This window comes from Paroedura picta, chromosome 6, assembly GCF_049243985.1.
Source record: "Paroedura picta isolate Pp20150507F chromosome 6, Ppicta_v3.0, whole genome shotgun sequence".
NCBI lineage: Eukaryota > Metazoa > Chordata > Lepidosauria > Squamata > Gekkonidae > Paroedura > Paroedura picta.
Genome location: NC_135374.1, coordinates 92452082 through 92474340, shown reverse-complemented (window position 1 = coordinate 92474340; position 22259 = coordinate 92452082). Strand labels below are relative to the sequence as shown.

General features: G+C 45.3%; 1 protein-coding gene across 4 annotated transcripts; it reads right to left on the bottom strand.

The window, feature by feature from the left end:
• Positions 1-1975: 1975 nt before the first annotated feature.
• Positions 1976-21809, bottom strand: PCID2 (PCI domain containing 2). Of its 4 annotated transcripts, XR_013232118.1 has the most exons (16): positions 21577-21801; positions 19991-20049; positions 19175-19264; positions 18117-18190; positions 17380-17445; positions 16197-16238; positions 15573-15627; positions 14393-14496; positions 13285-13360; positions 13040-13181; positions 11755-11855; positions 11505-11578; positions 9770-9895; positions 4059-4182; positions 2462-2724; positions 1976-2430 (listed from the first exon to the last, which is right to left on the bottom strand). XR_013232118.1 is itself a non-coding variant. In XM_077343704.1 (15 exons), exons 2-15 carry the CDS (start codon positions 20024-20026, stop codon positions 2635-2637), a joined length of 1200 nt encoding a protein of 399 aa, XP_077199819.1. In that variant the 5' UTR covers positions 20027-20049; positions 21657-21809; the 3' UTR covers positions 1976-2634. The 4 variants fall into 4 exon arrangements, 3 of the variants coding, with proteins under 3 accessions (XP_077199819.1, XP_077199818.1, XP_077199821.1); XM_077343704.1 differs by having other exon boundaries at positions 1976-2724; positions 21657-21809; XM_077343703.1 differs by having other exon boundaries at positions 1976-2724.
• Positions 21810-22259: the final 450 nt, after the last annotated feature.

Sequence of the window (22259 nt, the reverse complement as noted above, 5' to 3'; positions counted from 1 at the left end):
CTGGCTTTCCTACATACAGCGAGACTCTATTTACTGAGTATTAGTCTCACTTTAGCAAAATATAATCAAAATGCCCTTCTCTTCCAGTGCAACTGCTCCATAATGCAACAGTGTAGTATACAACAGTGGTGCACCAAGGGTGTGTGTGTGAACAGTCCACCTTGGATACAGGCAATGGGGGAGTCTCAGGTGACTACTCTCTTCTAACCATCTGCAATAGCTTCCAAACAACTGGTAAATGTATCGGGGGGGGGGGGAGTTCGGGTGGCCATCCATGAGGAGATAGAGCTGGGTGTCATCCTCATACTGGTAATACTCTAGGTCAGGGGTCTTCAACCCCCGGTCTGCGGCCCGGCACCGGCGACGCAAACGCACACGTGCGGAGCCGCTGCGCATGCGTGTTTGCGCCCCCTGCTGGCGAAAACGCGCATGTGCGGCTGTTCTGCGCATGCGCGTTATCGCCACCTAGTGGCGAAAACGCGCATGTGCGGCAACTGTGCATGCGCGTTTACATGCAGCTGCTGTGGCCGGGCCGCCGGCTCTCTCCCACCCTCGGAAGCAGTCCCCGACTACAAGAAGGTTGGGGACCGCTGCTTTAGGTAATATGGACAAATTGTGCCAGAGGGCACATAAATAATGTAGGAGAGAGTACCACCACCCCCTGTGGGACCACACAAGGGAGTCAGTAAGGGTGCAATAATTCCTACTCCACTACCAACCTGTGTCTGGTTTCAGAGAAAGGAGCACAGCCATTGAAAGGGCTGTCCCCAGGATCCCGGCCTGGCAGTGGGCCAACATGATCGACCACATCAAACGCAGCCAACAGATCAAGCATCACAAGGATGGCTGAACCACCCTGATCCAGCTGGCATCAGAGATCATTCACCAAGGTGACCGGCACCATCTCTATGTCATGACCAGGATGGAAGCTCAACTTGTATGAATTGAGCACTGAAACTTCTTCCAAGTATGCCAGGAGCTGGTCCGCTGCAGCCTTTTCAACTAACTTGCCCAGAAACACAAGCTGCGAAACTGGTTAGTAGTTGGCTGGGTCCTATGGGTCCAGCAATGGATTTTTCAGTAATGGACAAACAGCTGCCTCCTTCAGCACCTCTGGGAACTCCCCTGTAGATAGGTAGAGGTTGATAATCTCTCACAGAGGGCCTTCTATCTGCTGGCCCCTCATCTTCAATGGCTAAGACAGACAGGGATCAAGGGGTCAGGGGTGGTCGCCCTCACTGACCTCAGCAACTCATCCACTTTGGTTCCTGAGAGCCGCATGAAGCCATCAAATGGCTATCCCCTCAGAGGCCAACAGACCTCTAGTTGGTCCCAGCAAAGCAAGACCTTGTCTACAAAAAAGCTTGCTAATGCCTCACAGCCAAGATCCAATTGACTACTATTTTGGAGCCCTTCCTTGAGGGAGGTCAAAGATCAAACTACCCTAAATAATTGGGTTGGGCAAGAGCTCGCAGATGCGATAGAGGCAACATAAAACTCACATTTATGCACCCTAATCGCCATGTCATACACCCCCTCATAAGCGTGTGATAAAATGTTCCTGCTTTGTCACAAATCTTCCTCCACACTCACTCTAGCCATCTCACTTCCCTCTTCCTCTCCCTTCGCTCCCGGGTATACCAAGGAGCCAGTTCGAGGTGGGGGTGGAGAGGGTGCCTGGGAGCAACCTTGTCAATGGCGGCAGTCAAACAGGACTGCAAGTCTTCCACTAGCACCGCTAGCAAGTCACTGGGAGGTATCGGATCCCACAGAGCATTCAGAAATTCAGTTGGCTTCATAAGTCTCTGTGGGCGGGCTAAAATGTGCCCACTGCTCACACAGGGAGGGGGTGGTATCCTGAGCTGGGCCTTCAGGACATAGTGGTCTGACCACTATAAGACTAGGCACTAAACCTTATACCTTCAAATGCATGACAAAAATATTACCACTATAAGAGAAATCCAAGAGTCATTAATGGAAAAGAAATGCTCTGTTTATTCTTGTGACCCTAGTTTGTGTCTTAGGGGAAGGCCAGAAGAGCTCAATTACTCAATGGACCCAATGGTATCAATTTGTTCAAATTCAACACTGCTTATATTTTGTAAAAAAAATCAAAGTATTGCATCCAGTGATTTCAATGGATGCTGTACAGAGATCCCAAATTCTTAGGATCTACACAGAAAATTGAATTTATAGAAAGCTAGCAAACATGAGGAATTTTTTTTTTCCAGTTACTAAAAAACAAAATAAAATCTTAATTTCTAGATGGATTGCCTTGAATATCATATTCTATCCCATGCACAAAAGTCTGAGTATTTAAATAATTTGTGACAAGATATTTATGTATGGTAGTATAACTATATAACAATTGCAAACAACATGAAAGAACCCATCTCAGTGTTACAACAAAAGGGAATCAATAGAAGGCATTGTCAGGATTGTAGCATAACTAATTTAGCATAACTAAATTCATTGACATAGTCCACACTGTTCTGTAAGGAGCGGTTACAGTGTGCTGCACACTCCAATAGACTCAGTCTGATATCACTGCCAGTCCCATCCTTCGAAAAGAGCAACTGCAAACAAAGGCAAACCAAGTCCGCAAAGCTGCTTTCTACCTGGACCACAGTGGACTCAACAGACAGTTGAGAGTGGAGGGAATGGGTTTTGTTTGCTGACAACAAGCTTCTGATGCTGGTGTGATATATAACCTTTAATGTGCCCCTGCACAAACAGAAAAGAAACGCACATTAGTATTGTAAATACAGAGTCAAAGCCATCAGCTAGACTTAGGCCAGCCTTTCTCAACTTTTTTACCACTGAGGAACCCCTGAAACATTCTTCAGGCTTCGAGAAACTCCAGAAGGGACACAATTGTGCAGAATATGGATGGGAAGCATAGTTGTGTACATGCCCCCCCCAAGACATGTCCTCTTCCCACCCCCTCCAGGCCCATCATTGGCCACTGGTGGGGGTCGACATGACTATACATGATCATATATCACCCAATAAATGTCTAACAAATTTACAAAAAAATTAAATTAATTAACTCCCACCCATTCAGGAAACCCTTCCAGAGCCACTAAACCTCAGTTTCACAAAACCCTGGTTGAGAAAGCCTGATTTAGATATAGAGTAGAAATCATGAGTGGCCCTGCCAGCATGCATCATACATTTTTTAAAAGCCTAATCTCTCTTGGTAATATGCTCTAGTGTGGGGCTGTCTGCTTGACAAGCAGACAAAATCCAATGTAGGATTAAGTTGCAGTGTGCAATCTTATATCATGCTGCGGATACCTCCTGCATGGGTTAACATTTGGAGTGGAATTGTGCCCGTGAGTGTGTTGATTCTTGCCCAGCCTGGAAGACTGAACAACCCTGCACTACCTGGGTGTGAAGAACAGACAGCTTTGCTCAATCGGCCTTCCTTGAGAAGGCTGTCAGGAAGAGTTAAGAATAGAACAACTTCAGAACTCTTTTCTGTCTTCAGTTCTATCCCCCCCCCAATAATAGGCCTGAAAAGAGAGACTAAAAAAGAAAGTGTCCTGTGGGCTGCAGAGGAGCAAGCAGTTATTTGAACCCACATCAACCAAATGAGTCCTTAGTGGATTGCAGCACAATCTGTTTCACAGTCCGTTCTCACTAAATATTACACTTGTTGTCTTGAAACAGTTGCCACTGGTTACAGGATACAGAAATGGACTGTTAAATACACAGTGATCAAAATCCAGAGTCAGTCATCTTAAACTGAGATAAGTCGACCACACTCACCCAAAATAGGTATTTGTTATGGACTGCATTTAGCTACCGTATTTGCCAGCATATAAGACGACCGGGCGTATAAGACGACCCCCCCAACATTTCCACTCAAAATATAGAGTTTGTTACATTACATTACACTACTATGGGCCACTATGGGCAGCTACGTCTATCCCAACTGAAGTGTACCCGGCGTATGGGACGACTCCCCCACTTGGAGGCATGTTTTTCAGGGGGGGAAAGTAGTCTTATACGCCAGCAAATACTGTACCTTACAATAACAGAACTTCAATGCGTACCATGTATATGAGGTTTGCTAGGATGCACTGGACTTCATCAATATCAACATCATTGACTTTCATGAATTTAAGGGCAACCAGAAAGGCATCTAGAGAAAGCTGGTGAGTTTTGAGTAACAAATACCTAAAAGAAGAAAAGATGTGCATCTAAGTTCGTATAAGAAACAGTCATACAAATGTAATTAAATATACTTATCTTTTCTAAAAGAGTTTTACTTTCCAAGGAAGCACCTCTGGCCAAAAGTCAGGCTGATCCACCTTTCTCTCCTCAGCTCATAATCAGAGCTAGAGGAGACCTGTTACAATCATGATGGAAAACTTCTGAAATCTTGTTCAATCGCTAGCTTGGATCCACTGGAGATTTCCACTGATGGAGGCAATATCCCTCAATGGAGTGGGACGCCCTCGTCTCCTCCATCTGCTGCATCCCCAAATAGTGCTCCTAGGGGAGAGGGACCCCCTAGGAACAGCATGAAGGAGAGTTGGAGTTTGCAGAAGGAAAGAAAACTGGCAAAGATTACTCTCTCCCCACCATGCATGGAAATCGTTTGGTCGATGTGAGCCCCGGTTCCACTGCGTATTTCTTTACTGGAACTCAGAAACAGGGTTCATACTAGCAGCATACGTTTAGCTAGCAAGGCTCTTCATAAGAAAAAAATTAAGAAGCAGAATCCTACAAAGGCTTGGAAAACCATTGGAAGTCAGCATGTCTAGACAATTCATTCTACTGCTTAACCACTCCTAAATAAGGTATGACACCAGAGATTGTGCCAGAATTTGGCATGACCACCAGCAGACAGACCACCTACCTGCCAGGATCCTACAGATGCGTGGCACTTTTGATGAACTTTCCTTTGCCAGTATTGATCAGAAGAAGAGCGCAGAAAGAAAGTCAGCATCTTCTCAGGTAATGCAGGGGAAAGGTAAGGAGGGAAGAGAAACTTTCTTCCCTGGGCATTATTTATTTATTTACTTACTTAGCTGTTGACTTATATAATACTAGTAAAAAAGCCCATTGTTTGAAGAAGACAATGGGCGCTAGCAGGTGGGGACCAGAGCGAGCAGCAGGCGAGGGACAGAGCGAGGGACAGGCTACCTGAAAGAGGAGGCGGGCGGCGGCTCCTCTGCATTTTTTTGTTCTTCTGCGGCTTTCCCGGCGGCTCCATTGTGTTCTGGGGCCATGAGGGCAGGGAGCACCCAGCAGCTGCGCTGTGGGCGGCTGCCGGGGCTCCCAGGGCGCCGGCTTGAAGCGGCGAAAGGCTCCTCCAGGGGATTTTTTTTCCTGCTGGCTCTCGTGGGCGTGCCGGCTTGGAGCTGCGAAAGGCTCCTACAGGGTTAATGTTTTTCTGCTGGCTCTCTTGGGCGTGCCGGCGTGGAGTTGCGAAAGGCTCCTACAGGAGTTTTTTTTTCTGCTGGGTCTCCTGGGCGGCGGCTTGGAGCTGCGAAGGGCTCTTACAGGAGTTTTTTTTTCTGCTGGCTCTCGTGGGCGTGCCGGCTTGGAGCTGCAAAAGGCTCCTACAGGGTTAATGTTTTTCTGCTGGCTCTCGTGGGCGTGCCGGCTTGGAGCTGCAAAAGGCTCCTACAGGGTTAATGTTTTTCTGCTGGCTCTCGTGGGCGTGCCGGCTTGGAGCTGCAAAAGGCTCCTACAGGGTTAATGTTTTTCTGCTGGCTCTCGTGGGCGTGCTGGCTTGGAGCTGCGAAAGGCTCCTACAGGGTTAATGTTTTTCTGCTGGCTCTCGTGGGCGTGCTGGCTTGGAGCTGCAAAAGGCTCCTACAGGGTTAATGTTTTTCTGCTGGCTCTCGTGGGCGTGCCGGCTTGGAGCTGCAAAAGGCTCCTACAGGGTTAATGTTTTTCTGCTGGCTCTCGTGGGCGTGCCGGCTTGGAGCTGCAAAAGGCTCCTACAGGGTTAATGTTTTTCTGCTGGCTCTCGTGGGCGTGCCGGCTTGGAGCTGCGAAAGGCTCCTACAGGGTTAATGTTTTTCTGCTGGCTCTCGTGGGCGTGCTGGCTTGGAGCTGCGAAAGGCTCCTACAGGGTTAATGTTTTTCTGCTGGCTCTCGTGGGCGTGCTGGCTTGGAGCTGCGAAAGGCTCCTACAGGGTTAATGTTTTTCTGCTGGCTCTCGTGGGCGTGCTGGCTTGGAGCTGCGAAAGGCTCCTACAGGGTTAATGTTTTTCTGCTGGCTCTCGTGGGCGTGCTGGCTTGGAGCTGCGAAAGGCTCCTACAGGGTTAATGTTTTTCTGCTGGCTCTTGTGGGCGTGCCGGCTTGGAGCTGCGAAAGGCTCCTACAGGGTTAATGTTTTTCTGCTGGCTCTCGTGGGCGTGCTGGCTTGGAGCTGCGAAGGGCTCCTACAGGAGTTTTTTTTCTGCTGGCTCTCCTGGGCGCCGGCTTGGAGCTGCGAAAGGCTCCTACAGGGTTAATGTTTTTCTGCTGGCTCTCGTAGGCGTGCTGGCTTGGAGCTGCGAAGGGCTCCTACAGGAGTTTTTTTTCTGCTGGCTCTCCTGGGCGCCGGCTTGGAGCTGCAAAAGGCTCCTACAGGGTTAATGTTTTTCTGCTGGCTCTCGTGGGCGTGCCGGCTTGGAGCTGCGAAAGGCTCCTACAGGGTTAATGTTTTTCTGCTGGCTCTCGTGGGCGTGCTGGCTTAGAGCTGCGAAGGGCTCCTACAGGAGTTTTTTTTCTGCTGGCTCTCCTGGGCGCCGGCTTGGAGCTGCAAAAGGCTCCTACAGGGTTAATGTTTTTCTGCTGGCTCTCGTGGGCGTGCTGGCTTGGAGCTGCGAAGGGCTCCTACAGGAGTTTTTTTTCTGCTGGCTCTCCTGGGCGCCGGCTTGGAGCTGCGAATGGCTCCTACAGGGTTAATGTTTTTCTGCTGGCTCTCGTGGGCGTGCTGGCTTTGAGCTGCGAAGGGCTCCTACAGGAGTTTTTTTTCTGCTGGCTCTCCTGGGCGCCGGCTTGGAGCTGCAAAAGGCTCCTACAGGGTTAATGTTTTTCTGCTGGCTCTCGTGGGCGTGCTGGCTTGGAGCTGCGAAGGGCTCTTACAGGAGTTTTTTTTTCTGCTGGCTCTCGTGGGCGTGCCGGCTTGGAGCTGCGAAAGGCTCCTACAGGGTTAATGTTTTTCTGCTGGCTCTCGTGGGCGTGCCGGCTTGGAGCTGCGAAAGGCTCCTACAGGGTTAATGTTTTTCTGCTGGCTCTCGTGGGCGTGCCGGCTTGGAGCTGCGAAAGGCTCCTACAGGGTTAATGTTTTTCTGCTGGCTCTCGTGGGCGTGCTGGCTTGGAGCTGCGAAAGGCTCCTACAGGGTTAATGTTTTTCTGCTGGCTCTCGTGGGCGTGCTGGCTTGGAGCTGCGAAAGGCTCCTACAGGGTTAATGTTTTTCTGCTGGCTCTCGTGGGCGTGCTGGCTTGGAGCTGCGAAAGGCTCCTACAGGGTTAATGTTTTTCTGCTGGCTCTCGTGGGCGTGCCGGCTTGGAGCTGCGAAAGGCTCCTACAGGGTTAATGTTTTTCTGCTGGCTCTCGTGGGCGTGCTGGCTTGGAGCTGCGAAGGGCTCCTACAGGAGTTTTTTTTCTGCTGGCTCTCCTGGGCGCCGGCTTGGAGCTGCGAAAGGCTCCTACAGGGTTAATGTTTTTCTGCTGGCTCTCGTGGGCGTGCTGGCTTGGAGCTGCGAAGGGCTCCTACAGGAGTTTTTTTTCTGCTGGCTCTCCTGGGCGCCGGCTTGGAGCTGCAAAAGGCTCCTACAGGGTTAATGTTTTTCTGCTGGCTCTCGTGGGCGTGCCGGCTTGGAGCTGCGAAAGGCTCCTACAGGGTTAATGTTTTTCTGCTGGCTCTCGTGGGCGTGCTGGCTTAGAGCTGCGAAGGGCTCCTACAGGAGTTTTTTTTCTGCTGGCTCTCCTGGGCGCCGGCTTGGAGCTGCAAAAGGCTCCTACAGGGTTAATGTTTTTCTGCTGGCTCTCGTGGGCGTGCTGGCTTGGAGCTGCGAAGGGCTCCTACAGGAGTTTTTTTTCTGCTGGCTCTCCTGGGCGCCGGCTTGGAGCTGCGAATGGCTCCTACAGGGTTAATGTTTTTCTGCTGGCTCTCGTGGGCGTGCTGGCTTGGAGCTGCGAAGGGCTCCTACAGGAGTTTTTTTTCTGCTGGCTCTCCTGGGCGCCGGCTTGGAGCTGCAAAAGGCTCCTACAGGGTTAATGTTTTTCTGCTGGCTCTCGTGGGCGTGCTGGCTTAGAGCTGCGAAGGGCTCTTACAGGAGTTTTTTTTTCTGCTGGCTCTCCTGGGCGCCGGCTTGGAGTTGCGAAAGGCTCCTACAGGAGTTTTTTTTTCTGCTGACTCTCCTGGGCGCCGGCTTGGAGCTGCGAAAGGCTCCTACAGGAGTTTTTTTTTCTGCTGGCTCTCCTGGGCGCTGGCTTGGAGCTGCAAAAGGCTCCTACAGGGTTAATGTTTTTCTGCTGGCTCTCGTGGGCGTGCCGGCTTGGAGCTGCGAAGGGCTCCTACAGGAGTTTTTTTTTCTGCTGGCTCTCCTGGGCGCCGGCTTGGAGCTGCAAAAGGCTCCTACAGGGTTAATGTTTTTCTGCTGGCTCTCGTGGGCGTGCCGGCTTGGAGCTGCGAAGGGCTCCTACAGGAGTTTTTTTTTCTGCTGGCTCTCCTGGGTGCCGGCTTGGAGCTGCAAAAGGCTCCTACAGGGTTAATGTTTTTCTGCTGGCTCTCGTGGGCGTGCCGGCTTGGAGCTGCGAAGGGCTCCTACAGGAGTTTGTTTTTGTCTGCTGGCTCTCGTGGGCGCCGGCTTGGAGCTGCGAAAGGCTCCTCTGGGGGTGTTTTTTTTTTCTCTGCAGCTTCTCGGCGGCTGGAGTCTTGTGTTTGCGTCGGCGGCTCCCTTGGGGTCCGGCCTGATGCGGTGAGAGGCGCTTTGCGCCTCTCGCCGCGTCAGGCCGGGAGCAACTGCGAGCCGCGCTGCGTGCGGCTCGCAGTTGCTGGGGCTGGGAATTGGAGGGACCAATCGGCAGGCGCTTCGCGCCTGCCGATTGGTCCCTCCGATTGTCTGTCGTGAGGAAGGGTCCAATCCGGACCCTTCCTCATCACGGACAAAGCCCACCTCAAGGCCCCTTAACGAATTATTTAGTCCGTGGCGCCCGCGGCGCCACGGGCGGTGTACAGATATCCTGCCACTTCCCTATAATGGCTCGTAGAGGGTCACAAGGTCCTCATTCAAAATCCCAATAAAACCCCCATTAAAAGGACATATGGATACAATATAACAACATACAGTGAACAGGTAATAAATAAAACAAGCCTCGCGCCCAAGACTGATACCCACTATTGGGGAGGAAAGGGGGCCTAGCTGGCAACGCCCAGGTGCTAACACCAGCCCTGGGACCGAGCTTGGCATGCCAATACTACTATCAGGTTGGGAAAAGAAAAAAAATCAAACCTTAAATAGTTGCTTCCCACGCATGTCATAGAGACCCATAGTTAGGAAAATAATCAGAAGGGTCTTCCAGCTGGAAAAAAACATGGCCTGACCCTTAAGGCTCAGATACCTTTCCAGGGAAAGGTGACTTATTTAGTCAAACATTAGAAACCTGCAACTTTCAGAGTTTGCAACATTCCTTACAAGAAAAGAATGAGAGGTGACACATCAATCCAGCCAGGATTGCCTTTTCCATCTATTGAGTAACACCAATTATTAATGCCATTCCCTATCAAATACAGCAAATACTACTACACTTACACTTTCTTGAAGAGATTCCTGTAGGTGATGATCTTCAACTTCTCAAGGATGAGGAAGATGCCACAGCGGATGAAGAATGTCTCATGTTTGGCCAAAGCATCATTCAGTAAAAGAAGGTTGCCTTCACTAAGGAATTAAAAATTGAGAAGCACCATGACATGGTCTTTCCAAGGAGATCACAGTGCATCCTTCCATACAGGAGAAAGGAAGACCTGTGCTGAATTTTCTGCAGCATGCTCATTTTCTATGTTCAGGTAGGATATTGTGGGGGGGGGGGAAATATTCATATGTGCAGTCCTTCCCACGGCATTTTGCAGTAAGTCAATTCAAAAGAGAAGTGATCAAAATCACAAGATGTCATAGTCCCACTGTATATCACATTGGTTTGACCCCACCTGGAGTACTGTGTGTAGTTCTGGAGGCCTTACTTCAAAAAGGACTTGGACAAAATTGAAAGGGTTCAGAGGAGAGTGATAAGAATGATCTGGGGCCTGGGGACCAAACCCTAAGAGGAAAGGCTGAGGGACTTGGGAGCGTTCAGCCTGGAGAAGAGGAGGTTGAGAAGAGATATGATTCCTCTCTTTAAGTATATGAAATGTCACTTGGAGGAGGACAGGGAGCAGTTCCTGTTCGCAGCAGAGGATAGGACCTGCAGTAGTAGGTTTAAACTATGTGGAAAACTGTATTGGCTAGATATCAGGAAAAAAATGTTCAGAGTACTTCAGCGGTGGAATTGTGCCCTTGCTGGCAGTCTTCAAGCAGTGGCTGGACAGATCCTTATCCTGGTTGCTTTAGGCTGATCCTGCATAGAGCAGGGGGTTGGACTAGATGGCCCGTATGGCCCCTTCAAAATCTATGGTTCTATGATCCTGCAGAGCTTACCCCTACCCTTTAACATAGTGGCGTGCAGTGTCATCACGTCACGCCTGATGTATGATGACCCCATAGGGGCGAACAAGAGATAGACAGAGGTGGTTTTGCCATTGCCTTGCCCTGCATAGTGACTCTGGAGTTCCTTGGTAGTCCCCTAGCCAAGGACTGACCAGGGAGGAACTTGCTTTGCTTCCGAGATATGATGAGGAGACTGATCTAAGCTCGGTCATCCACTCTGAAACAGAACAGCACCGACTGCAATTCCTGTGTTCAGTCCCATGGTCTGGCTTCTTTATTCTGAATAGTCTGAGAATCCAATTCCGTACTCCTCCTTTCTTGGCCCAAATCTTTTAATCCAAAAGACAAACCTAGACCATTTTATTTATCTACTTCATTTATATTTCACCTTTCGCCCCATTGTGTGTTTGTGTGTGTGTGTGTGTGTGAGAGAGAGAGACTGGTCTTAGGTGTTCCAGCAAGCTTCCATGGTACGATAAGGATTCAAAACCTGGCTCTTCCAAATCCCAGCCAGACATTTTAGCCAGTATACCACACTGAACCCCTCACTGAATTTTCACATATGATCTTAGTGGGCGGCTGTATTTTCAAAAACCAAATTAGAGCAAATGCCTGATCAACATCCTTCATAAACTAGCAGAATTACAGCCATGTAGGTTAGCCCACTCTTGTCAGATCTTGGAAGCAAAGCAGGATCAGCCCTGATCAGTATTTGGATGAGAGACCACCAAGGAAGTCCAGGTCAGGAAAACTACCTCTGAATGTCTCTTGTCTTGAAAATTCATGGGGTCACCATAACTTGTAAAAAAATAAAATAAAAAAAAGGTCAGTAGGTGAAACTTACCTCACAGCCTTTGTTACTTCGGCAAACTGCATGAGGTCATATTTGTTTAAAAGCTGGATCATTGGCATATGTCCCTGAAAACCAGGCACAGTTATTAGTATTTCAAATATCCATTATATTTATTCAGCCCGCCTTCGAGCCCTCACGAAGTTCTCCTTATACAAATACACTACTCCACAGAGGTTCCATTCTCTAAATTCCAAAGTGCTGTGGGGTGCAATCAGGCTTGGTATGTTCAGGTGCTGCTTACCAGTAGCATTTTCACTGGCAGCAAATAAATCAAAATCATCCTTTTATTTTTCTGGCTGGAACGGTGGCAGTGCTCAAAGGCAAAAGAGAGATATTCTTCAGCTGCAGACACAGAAAGGACAGGAAACAACTGGTAACAAATACTGGCAGCAAATACGGGTGTTTAATACAATTTCATCAAAGATACCCGTCCAAAAAAAACCCCCGGTGATCCATATTTAATAGTTTCACAAGTATTAATGTGAAATTAAATCTGCTAAAATCTTGTATTCCACATATATGACAGAGAAAACAGATTAGACCAAAGAGCAGATTCATAAATAGATGAGTACAAAAGTTTTGTGTAAAAACAAAAAACTCTGGCCCCTCCAAAGCAAAGCCAAATACAAAAAAATAAATACACTCCCCAGAGTGGAGCACAGCCACATCACTAATCTCAGCTGAATTAGACCTGGAACCAGATGCACATTTTGTGGACTCCTACGGCACCTCTATTACTATACCAACTGTTAAATCTATTATCAAGCTTCCTGAACGGGAATAAACCTTTTAAGTCATATTTTGTCAGGTTATTAAATATTGGTGAATGCAGGGGATCATTTCTGCGATGCATGTCAAAACCAAAATAACTAGAGTATTGCACGTTGTGATTAAAAGAATAACGTTGGCCTGATCCAGCTTAAAAGCACAAGCATTGTTGGAAGACTGGGAGCAACATGTAGGGTTTTGAGTTCTTCCCTCTCATGATGGTCTGTGGAGAACATCAGCACAGTCAGTGGAGAACATTAGAAGGAAGGGGAAAATGACTGCAACACAGGAAAGGAGGGAGGAACACTGGAGCTGCTATTCCATTCTTGGACTTGCATCTCATCGAGGAGCTCCACTAAAGGAAAGATTTCCATACTTGGAGCATGAATGCTTCAGCTTGCTCCTCCTACTCAAAAATGCCACACTCCCAATGCTGCTCCTAAAAACATAGGCAGGGGGGGGAGTTGGCAAATAGTTATTCTCTCCTTTTGCCAGTGAAATGATTGGTGGCATCTGAGCCTTGATCTCCCAACCACAAGTGGGAGGTGGCAGTGTCAGGCCTGCCCTGAACATCGCCAACATAGCCGACTATCAGTAAACGAGCATTCAAGATGGAGGATCTCAAGAGCCATGACAAGTAACTGATGACATCTCACTGGTGTCAAAAGCTGATGTGCTTTAAAGATTGCATAGTGGAACATCAGGGTCTCGAGAACACCCCACTCTCTTCCCAGCAACAATCTTAAAGAGTAAATTACCTTGCTTAAAATCGCTATCAAACATGGCCTTCCGTCCAACGTAATATTTATACGTAACCCTTTGAGCCATGCTGTATTCATCTTTGAGATTTGAGCTATCAATTGCTCTTATCAGAGGTTTGCACAAATGGAGCTTGTTGATCTGGAAACAACAGTGACGTTAGTAGAGGAGAAATTTGCACGCCACAATAACTTTGCCTTGGGCGTATTAAATCAGGAAAAGCCCTATAGGACTTGGATCATACCTTAAAATAAATTTTAAATAGCTGATTCACCAGAAACAACATGCCCCACTTTTTGGAATCATCAATGCTGGCGCGACTGTAACAAAACCAAACATTAGGAATGTATCAATATCAAAACACCACTTAGGAAGGGAGGGGAAAACCTATTTCAACCCCTTTTTAAACAAACCTTACACACACACAAAACCTAGATCCACGGTTTCAAGCAAATACATGAATTATATTCATGTTTCTCCAAATGAATTATATAAAAATCCAACTAAACCTTCTCTGCACTTATCTGTGCAAAATCCAACTAAACCTTCTCTGCACTGTGACAGCCATTTGAATGCATATCTACTAGTTTACAGTCAAAAACTGCCCAACAGTGTTAAGTACTTGAAAATTATGAACTGAATCAAAAGGCTATTTTCTGCCAATCCTCCCTCTTGTTGAGGACTCGGTTCACCATTCATGATGTTTTTGAGGGTCCTTTATCATCAAGAAGCAGCATTTTGTGGGCTTCAGTGGAGGGATGAAGGAAGAAACTTCTATTCAGTAGGCAGAAGTGTCTTCCATTCGTTTGGACTGAACTCTATTCACACCGCTGCCTCTACTGGAGTATTTCTGAATACTGATAAATGGTAACTAGCTATTATTTAATTTATTATCATATTTTGCAAATTCCATCCTAAGATAAAATTCCTCCCTTCTCTTGCTTTTTAAACTTTCTGCCAACAACTTTAAACTTGGAAGTGTAGAACTGACTGCCATGCTAAATTCACCATATTTAAGGGAATGCTATTTAGTCCAGTAACGAGAACGGCAATTCTAGAACGTTGCAAAACAGAAAGAAAAATAATGGGTGACAAGAAATAATTTATTCCATTCAATTCAACAAGTCAAACTCTTTCTCTTGAACACCATCCTTGTTTTGAAAGAGTCTGCCTGATGAAACATGGAGAACTTTCTATAACTTTCCTTCTATTAGAAGGAATAAACTCTCTGGCAATCTCCTTCTTTCATGAGCACTTACACATATACAAGCTTGTTAATAAAGGAAATTATAACATCACATTTTACAAACTGGGAAAAATATAACATTCATTCAAGAGAAACATCTGCTCACGTGTCACTGGCACAGACTCGGAAACAGCTCATGAGGAGTTCTGCCGCTTTTTCCAACATGTCACCAATTTTGCCTTTTCCTTTCTTTGCCAGCTGCTGGTCAGCCTATCATGATAGGGGACAACCAAGAGATATGACACCTACACCACTTTTATAGACATACTGTTTCCAAATCAGTGTCGCTTTAGGGGGATATTGTCTGAAGAGCATCTCCATGCTGAAAGATTAAAATATCTTGACCACACAGGCCAAAGTCGGACAGTTTAAACAGAATCCTGGCCATTCAAATCAGAGGGGTGGCACACTTTCATTCTGCCTGAACACATTCGAGGCCACCCAAATAAATGCAGCTTCACTTCCCTTCAGAATGATACTTTGTGGCAAATGCAAATGATTAAAGGAATACATGCCTGCAAATGGGACTCAGAAATCTCTGAAAATAATTCATTATTGGTTGGTGGTACTAAGAACATATTTTTCTCATATTAAACTTAAATGTTTTTGTGTGCTTAGAGGAGCTCAATATGCTGACAATTACAATAATTTCTCCTCTGTTGACATAGGACCTCTTTCTTCCCAGACAAGCCTCCGGTAAGTATCAGGGGTGTTATAATACTGCATAACTGATGGATTTTTCTCAAAGCTGATAATTTAGAGGAAAAAACAATCCACAAAGGTGCATAAGAACAGCTCTGCTGGATCAGATCAGACGAGGACAGCAAACTATCACACAGTAGATAACCAGTTACCACGGAAGGTGAAACGAATAGGGCAGAGGGGCCAAGATGTTCCTTCTTACATTGGTATTCAGATTTTGCTGTCTCTGAATACGGACATTCCTTTTAGTCATGACAGCTAGTAGACATTCAACAAAGAATACGTCAAGTAACAGAACGCATTGCTCCAAACATGAAACTTCCACAGTCTAGTCGTTATCAGTCACGCTGTTGTGCTTGGGCAAGTATTTATTTTATTACCTCCACAAGCTATATTGGTGTATCAAGTCATGGCCAAAATACCCCAGGGCCACTAACCCACTAGTCAGGAAAAGTGATCTAGAGTCCCCAAGATGAAAATCTCAGGATGGGAACAAAGTACCCTAAAGTTTCCCTAGCCTCATTCAGACCGTCCCCACAAAATCCTTGGCAGCCACTGGCCTGACCTCTTCAGATATTACTTACGTTATTAGCAAAAATTCGAAGATCAAGAGCTACTGCATACATGATCGGCAAAGCCCTGGGAAAAAACAAAACAAAATGCCACCTCTAGTTATCCATACAAACAACAGAATCTGAATGTCACAATCAGTTGAATATATATCCATAAATACTATCAGGCAGTTTGTTGTGAAGTTGCTAAAACGTTGCACAGTAGATTGCCAATAATGCCCAGGGGTCTGGAAACCGAAGGGTCAATCTAACAGCCCAAGTTTACCAAGCCTAAAGGAGGTTCCATGAGCCCTTCAAATCTTATTGACTCACATTTATTAGTTTGTACATTGCTATGCCTTGCCTTAAACAACTAAATCTAGCTTGCATTTTCTTCACTTTTGCTTGCCCAGATAAAGGCAACATAAACTTTGCTTTTGTCAGTAAGACTTTGGCTCTAAATATAAATTATTTGGCCACAATTAGAGATACTTGAAGTGTATTTTGGGATGACGAGTCATCTAGAGATGACGGGTGGCATTTGTTTAATTTTATCTAGTTATAGGTGAAACATTCGCCTCCATGAAGCATTCATATACGTCTCCATAACTTCATCAGAACAATTTGTTTATATGATTATGTTTGCCTGGTACTTACCAGTTGTCTTCTTTGTGCGCTTGAAAGGCTCGCAAGAAAGATGTGTTAAGCTCAGGGAAACTTAATGCACAGTTTATTTGCCTAACCATTCATCCTGACCAACAAGCACCAAGAAAGCAGTCAAGACTACAAGAAGGTGCAGGTTTCCTCTCTCAACAGTATGGAAATGAAACAGAAGATAAGTCAGTACACCCAAATACAATATTTTATTTATATTAAGTGCCATCAAACCACTTTCTACTTATGGAAGGAAAAAAATGACCTCCAAAATAGCAATTCGTAGGACTAAGATTACAAAACTGGAAAATAACGTGAATGAAAAATTGCACAAGGCGATAAAAATTGTGTACGGCATGGCGTACAGAAGCAGGTTACAAAAGTAGAAGACAATGTAGTAGAGGAAGGTGGTATACTTCATAGATTACAATTGATTACAATGGTATTAATTTATTAAATTGACCTCCAGCTACCCTGCAAACTGATAGGTTGAAGATGCTACCTTGCAAATGGTAGTACCCAATAGTACCCAAACATCTTCTGGGGTTGTCCCCATCCGGTGGCAGAACGGACCTGAAAAGATCAGGAAGGTTCCCACACTTTTCTTTCTGCAGAATATGTAGAATGTTTTAGAAGGGCCTTACTATGAAGAAAATTGAATTGTAGTTGTTAACGTTGCTCGAATGCTTGCAAAGTTTTTAAACTATTTATTTTTGGTTTGTAATTTTTGTAATCTGCCTTGTGTCTTTGAGAGAAAAACAGATTACGAAGTAAATTAATTAATGTCACTTGCCTTCACAACAGGCATCTCTAGGAACCCTTTGACTTTTACAGGTTCAAAGGAAAAGAAATAAGCACATTCTGCCTGCTACGCAATTGAGGGGGAGTTGGAGTTTGCAGGAATCTACAACCCTTTCTTCTGTATCTTGCCAACTGTCCAAGTGTGGATGACAAGTGGCTATTGGGGCACTCTCAGTCCCATCTGACCAGACTCCAGGCCATCAAGACCACTGGTCAAATGTGACTGTCAGAGTGCCCCCAATAACCTAATAGCTACAATTCTCTTCCCTGGATATCAAAACCTGCAGCCCACCCAGACTGCAACACAAGTGCTTATTTCCTTTGTGCTCATGTTACTATTCTAATTCCACGGCAGACACTAATCAATGTCAATGATAAAGGATATTGTACTATAACAGTCTGACATTTGTAAGCCTCTACAAAGTCATGGTTGGCAACCGCATACGTGCATCTATCAAAAAAAGAGAGAGAAAGCTATTAAGAATCACGAGATTATATCCAAAGCACGTTAATTAAATTTAAACTGTTAATTAAATTAAATTTAATTAAATTTAAATCAGATTTTAAAAAATATTGTTCCTGAATAGCAACAAATAATATTTGAATTATAATTCAAGAGATTAGACAGTGACATAGTTAAAAATTCCACTGTAATATAATTACAAACTTTAGCTTGCAATACTATATACACTTACCTGGGAGTAAGCACATTACAATTACTTCCAAATAAACATGTTTAGGTATACTTGTTATACGGAACAAAAACACTGTTTAATATGCTCAAAGAATTTTTAAAAAATGGTTTCTATTTTGAATGCAATACAAAGCTGCTCAAAATATGGTAACATTTCTACTTTTTGCAATCTGTTTGACAGGGTCAATTCTTCACTCTTTTAATATATGTTACATTCATAGTGTCATCAGCCTTTTTATGCAGTGCTCCGATACTATCTGTGGGACAGGGTTACTTTCTTTCTTGCCTAGTATACGTTTAAGAGCATCATATATACTTTTTGTTTCATTTCTGCACTGCACATGCCAAAACACAAACCCATCACAACAATTTGAGAAAGACTGATTTCCAAACTGAATCAACTGAGCCCTTCAATGTATCAATTTTACCTTAGGTGGGCAGCAAACATTTCATCATAGGGTGGCTCCAGGACTTGTTGACATTTTTCTTCTGGAGATGAAAGCTAGTTATAAAATAAGCTCAGTAAGTTGCTTTATTGCAAAAGAGTGTGACACATATACCATAGTACATTGGATTGGATACACTAACAGAAGGGCTGGGCAAATTTTACAGTTTCTGACCTCCTGATTCAGACCTTCAAACTCTCCCCACAAGGAAAGGAAAGGGGACACTTTGGGGAGTAACGGAGAGGTGAAGTTGTCCCTTTCCACTGAAAGAAATACCAACCTACAGAAATTTCCTGCTGGATTCAACCTCTTATTTTTTTTTTTAACTAGGTTCTGGTTACAAAACAAATGGCTTATTTTCTTGGACACAAATGAAGGTAAATGCAGATGGTAAATGTGAAAGTTCTCTTAATGTATTGAAAAATGACATACAATGAAGATTCCAAACCATATTATCATAGCTTGTACAACTTTTATACTTTATAAGCTGTGATATACCACACTGCATTTTCTGTTCTGTATAATATTTTGACAATCAAAACAACCTAACTACTGATTTTTCCATCTCCCCCCTTGTCTTCAGTTTTAGCTTAACACACTATCCAATATTTTTTAAAGGATCTCCCAAGCTGGGTTCAGAGCTTTCCATTCAACCAACCATACTCCAGTACTTTTTCCAACTAACTGGCAGAACTTAATCCCTAAACTAAACCTAACTGAACTAAATTTGACACTGTACAGCAAATCTTTTTGGTCTCTAGGGTGCTACTGGACTCAAATCTAGCTTTGTGGCAGTCATTTCATCACAACCTTCTACAGGTTATTATGTACTTGTGCAGTGTTTATCAAGGGCCAAGTTGGTTTTGAGAATTAAAAAACAGAAATGGTAACTCCATGGGATGCGTTCATAAGTTAATGTATTTAAGATCAAGGTATCAGGATGCTTAGTAACAGTTCAACCATATGCATGCTTATTTGGGAGTAAGCCCTATGGAATATAGTGGAACTTACTTCTGAATAAACCTCTGCAAGTCTCTCACCTGAAGTCTTGGATTTGCAACATGAGGATGTTTAAACGACACCAATTCTGCACAAAATGATCCCTCTCTGTTGTCAATGGATTCCAATACCTAAAGTATACAACAATATTACTGAACAAATCTGTACATTTAATTCTGAAACTATTTCATGAAGTGTAGATCTAAAAACCCACACAGTAGGGCTAGGTACTGATAAGGGTGTTTTTTTTCCTCTAAATACTCAAAGGCAGGGGTAGTCAACATATGGTCCTCCAGATCAGGGGTAGTCAACCTGTGGTCCTCCAGATGCTCATGGACTACAATTCCCATGAGTCCCTGCCAGCATTTGGGGGAAGGCACTACTATGAATCCCCCAAATCAAAGAAGCTGTGGTCTTGTAGTTGTGCAGATGGCATAAAGAATCTGGGCCAATGTAGGTGGGAGTGAAAGCCACCAGGGAGATGGGGAGACAGAGGAAGCTGGGAGGGCAAGGAAAGAAAATGGGCAAATAAGGCTGCCTGAGAAGAAAGAAGGCAGATAGTGGCAGAAGATGCTGCGAGACAAAAAAAAATCTAGGCTGGTAACAAGGCAGTAACCTGGGAAGAGGCATTTGCTCTTTCTCTCCTTTTCCAGTAGTTTCTCCACCCCTCCCCCCAATCAGAGAGAGAAGACGGACAAGCAGCTATAATTGGGAGAAGGTGCTTCTTCTTTCTGCTGCTCCTTCTTTCTGCTTCCTTTCTTCTCCAACTCCCATCCCAGCACAAAAAGGACATAAATGAATAAACAAAAGGTGTTTATTGTTTACTGACAAATTACTGAAATGCAGCTGTCACTTACCTGCTGCAAATACTGGTTTATAGTGATGTGTGCCATTGAAAGTAAGTAAGCATTTTATTCTGAAAAGAAAAAAATACGGAATTAATCACAGTAATGTCAATTTGTTTATCTATCAGCTTCAATATGGGTGGGTGTGTCAAGAACAGATATTTATGGTTGGAAATGGCACAACATGCAGTCTTGTTATTGGTGCAACATGCAGAATTAGTTGCACTTTTAGGCACACAAGTATTAAATTTCTTTATGTTAATGTGGGTGCTTGGGACCCCCCTGGTAAAAAGGTAAAGGTATCCCCTGTGCAAGCACCGAGTCATGTCTGACCCTTGGGGTGACGCCCTCTAGCGTTTTTATGGCAGACTCAATATGGGGTGGTTTGCCAGTGCCTTCCCGAAAACCCCTGGAGCAGCAAGCAAAACATTCATGTGAGGAGAACTGTGTGTACACTTAGCACCGCAAACTGAAGTCATAGGAGAGGTGATGGCTCAGTTGCAGAGCATCTGCTAGGCATGGAGAATGTCCCAGGTTCAATCTTCAACTAAAAGGATCAGGTAGAAAGTAATGTAAAAAACCATTACCCAAGCCCTGGAGAGCCATGGCCATTCTGACAGTACTAACCTTGATGGATCATTTATTTAACGTATTCATTGAATTTATAAACCACCCCTCACTATGACATCTCACACTGTACATAGCACCGGTAAAGTTGGAAACATACATCGAAATTGGGTCTGATTCAGCATAAAACTGTTCCAAGTGTATGTATATGCCTTTAAAATGCTGCTTTGGGGAGAAACTGTGGGTTAGTGGTTTGGCATGCAAGGTTTAAGGTTGAATCCATGGGATCTCCAGTTAAGGTTCCGGTAATAGGTGATACAAAAGCTATCTCCCTGAAATCTTACAGAGTTGCTATCAGTGTTAATAGGCAATACTGATTTGGGTGGACCAAGGTCTGATTCAGTGTAGGCAGCATGTTCACTGTGGTCTGCAACCAACTACTATGGCAAGAACAGTTGTGAGAAACCGTTCCAGATTTTGCCAAACAAAGCCATATTAGAAACAAGAACAGCAATGCAAATATGTGCCATTGAAACACAACTTAACAAATACCAGAGACTAAAAAATGCAATACAAAGGATCCTTCTGAGACCACCCTAATCTTGCCAGATACTAGTGCCAGCGTACCATGTATGGCGAACTTTTAGCACATGGATAATATGAGAGACAAACTTTCATACTCTGGATCAGGAATGTTAGCTCTCTTTGCTACTGCACCTCCCTAGCAGAGGCTAACATTTGACTTAAACAAGTCCTAAGTGATTTGCCTGCGGAAGCCTACGATCCACAGAGTTCTAGAAGTGCATATGAGAGAAAGTTATGTCTGTATCACCTTAAGTGAGTGAAATGCCATCTAGACACAGGCAATCAACTGCCCTTCAATCCAGCAGTCTCTATGAATTTCAGCACCATTCCCCTAGCTCTGGCCACAAAACCGAACTTGCCCAAGAGGAAACGAGTATCCTATAATAAGTGCGAGTGAAACTCCAAGCAAGTTCATAAATATATTTTCAAAACCTTATTTTCAGCACCTTACAAAACTTGCTGGAGAGCAAAGTGTGGATGCCGGCAGGGATAGCTGTCCATACCCCACAGTGGCCTGAGGCTCTACCTGACGAGCAGCGAGAGATCGCCCTTCCAAGAACGACGCCCACGCACTCCACTCCTCCTCGGACGCCCCCAGCCCCGAACACGCCACTGGCTGAGGGCTGCACAGGACCAGAGAGGCGGAACCCTTTCAAAAGCGGGGCGGGACTTCCTTTCTGGGATCCACTTTGCGGATTGGCTCGTCCTGATCCATCCAGTCCGCTCGACACGTGACACAACATCGCCGGTCGCTTTGACCTATCCGTGAGCGGCTGAGAAGGGGGGGGGCGTTCGAAAGGGGCGGGGCTCTGACCGCCGGAGATGCATCAATGAAAGGCTGATGTTTCGGGTGCGTCGCCGTGATCCCGAGCTCGTTGGGGCTGCTCGCGAGTAGTTACACGCAGGTTCCTCAGTATTGCAGCCTTGCAGAGCGCAACGCTGCTATGCGACTTGCACGTGTTTAAGCAAAGGCATTGCGGAATGAATGAACGAAGCTCCCTGTGGCTTAAAACCTTGCGCCTCTCAAGTTATCCCAGAAGTCAAACGAAAAATGGAGAGGCTCCCCGTGACATCTCGAAATGCAGCACATGCTTATTTTAATGCAGCTTTTTTTTCGAGCAGACGGGCC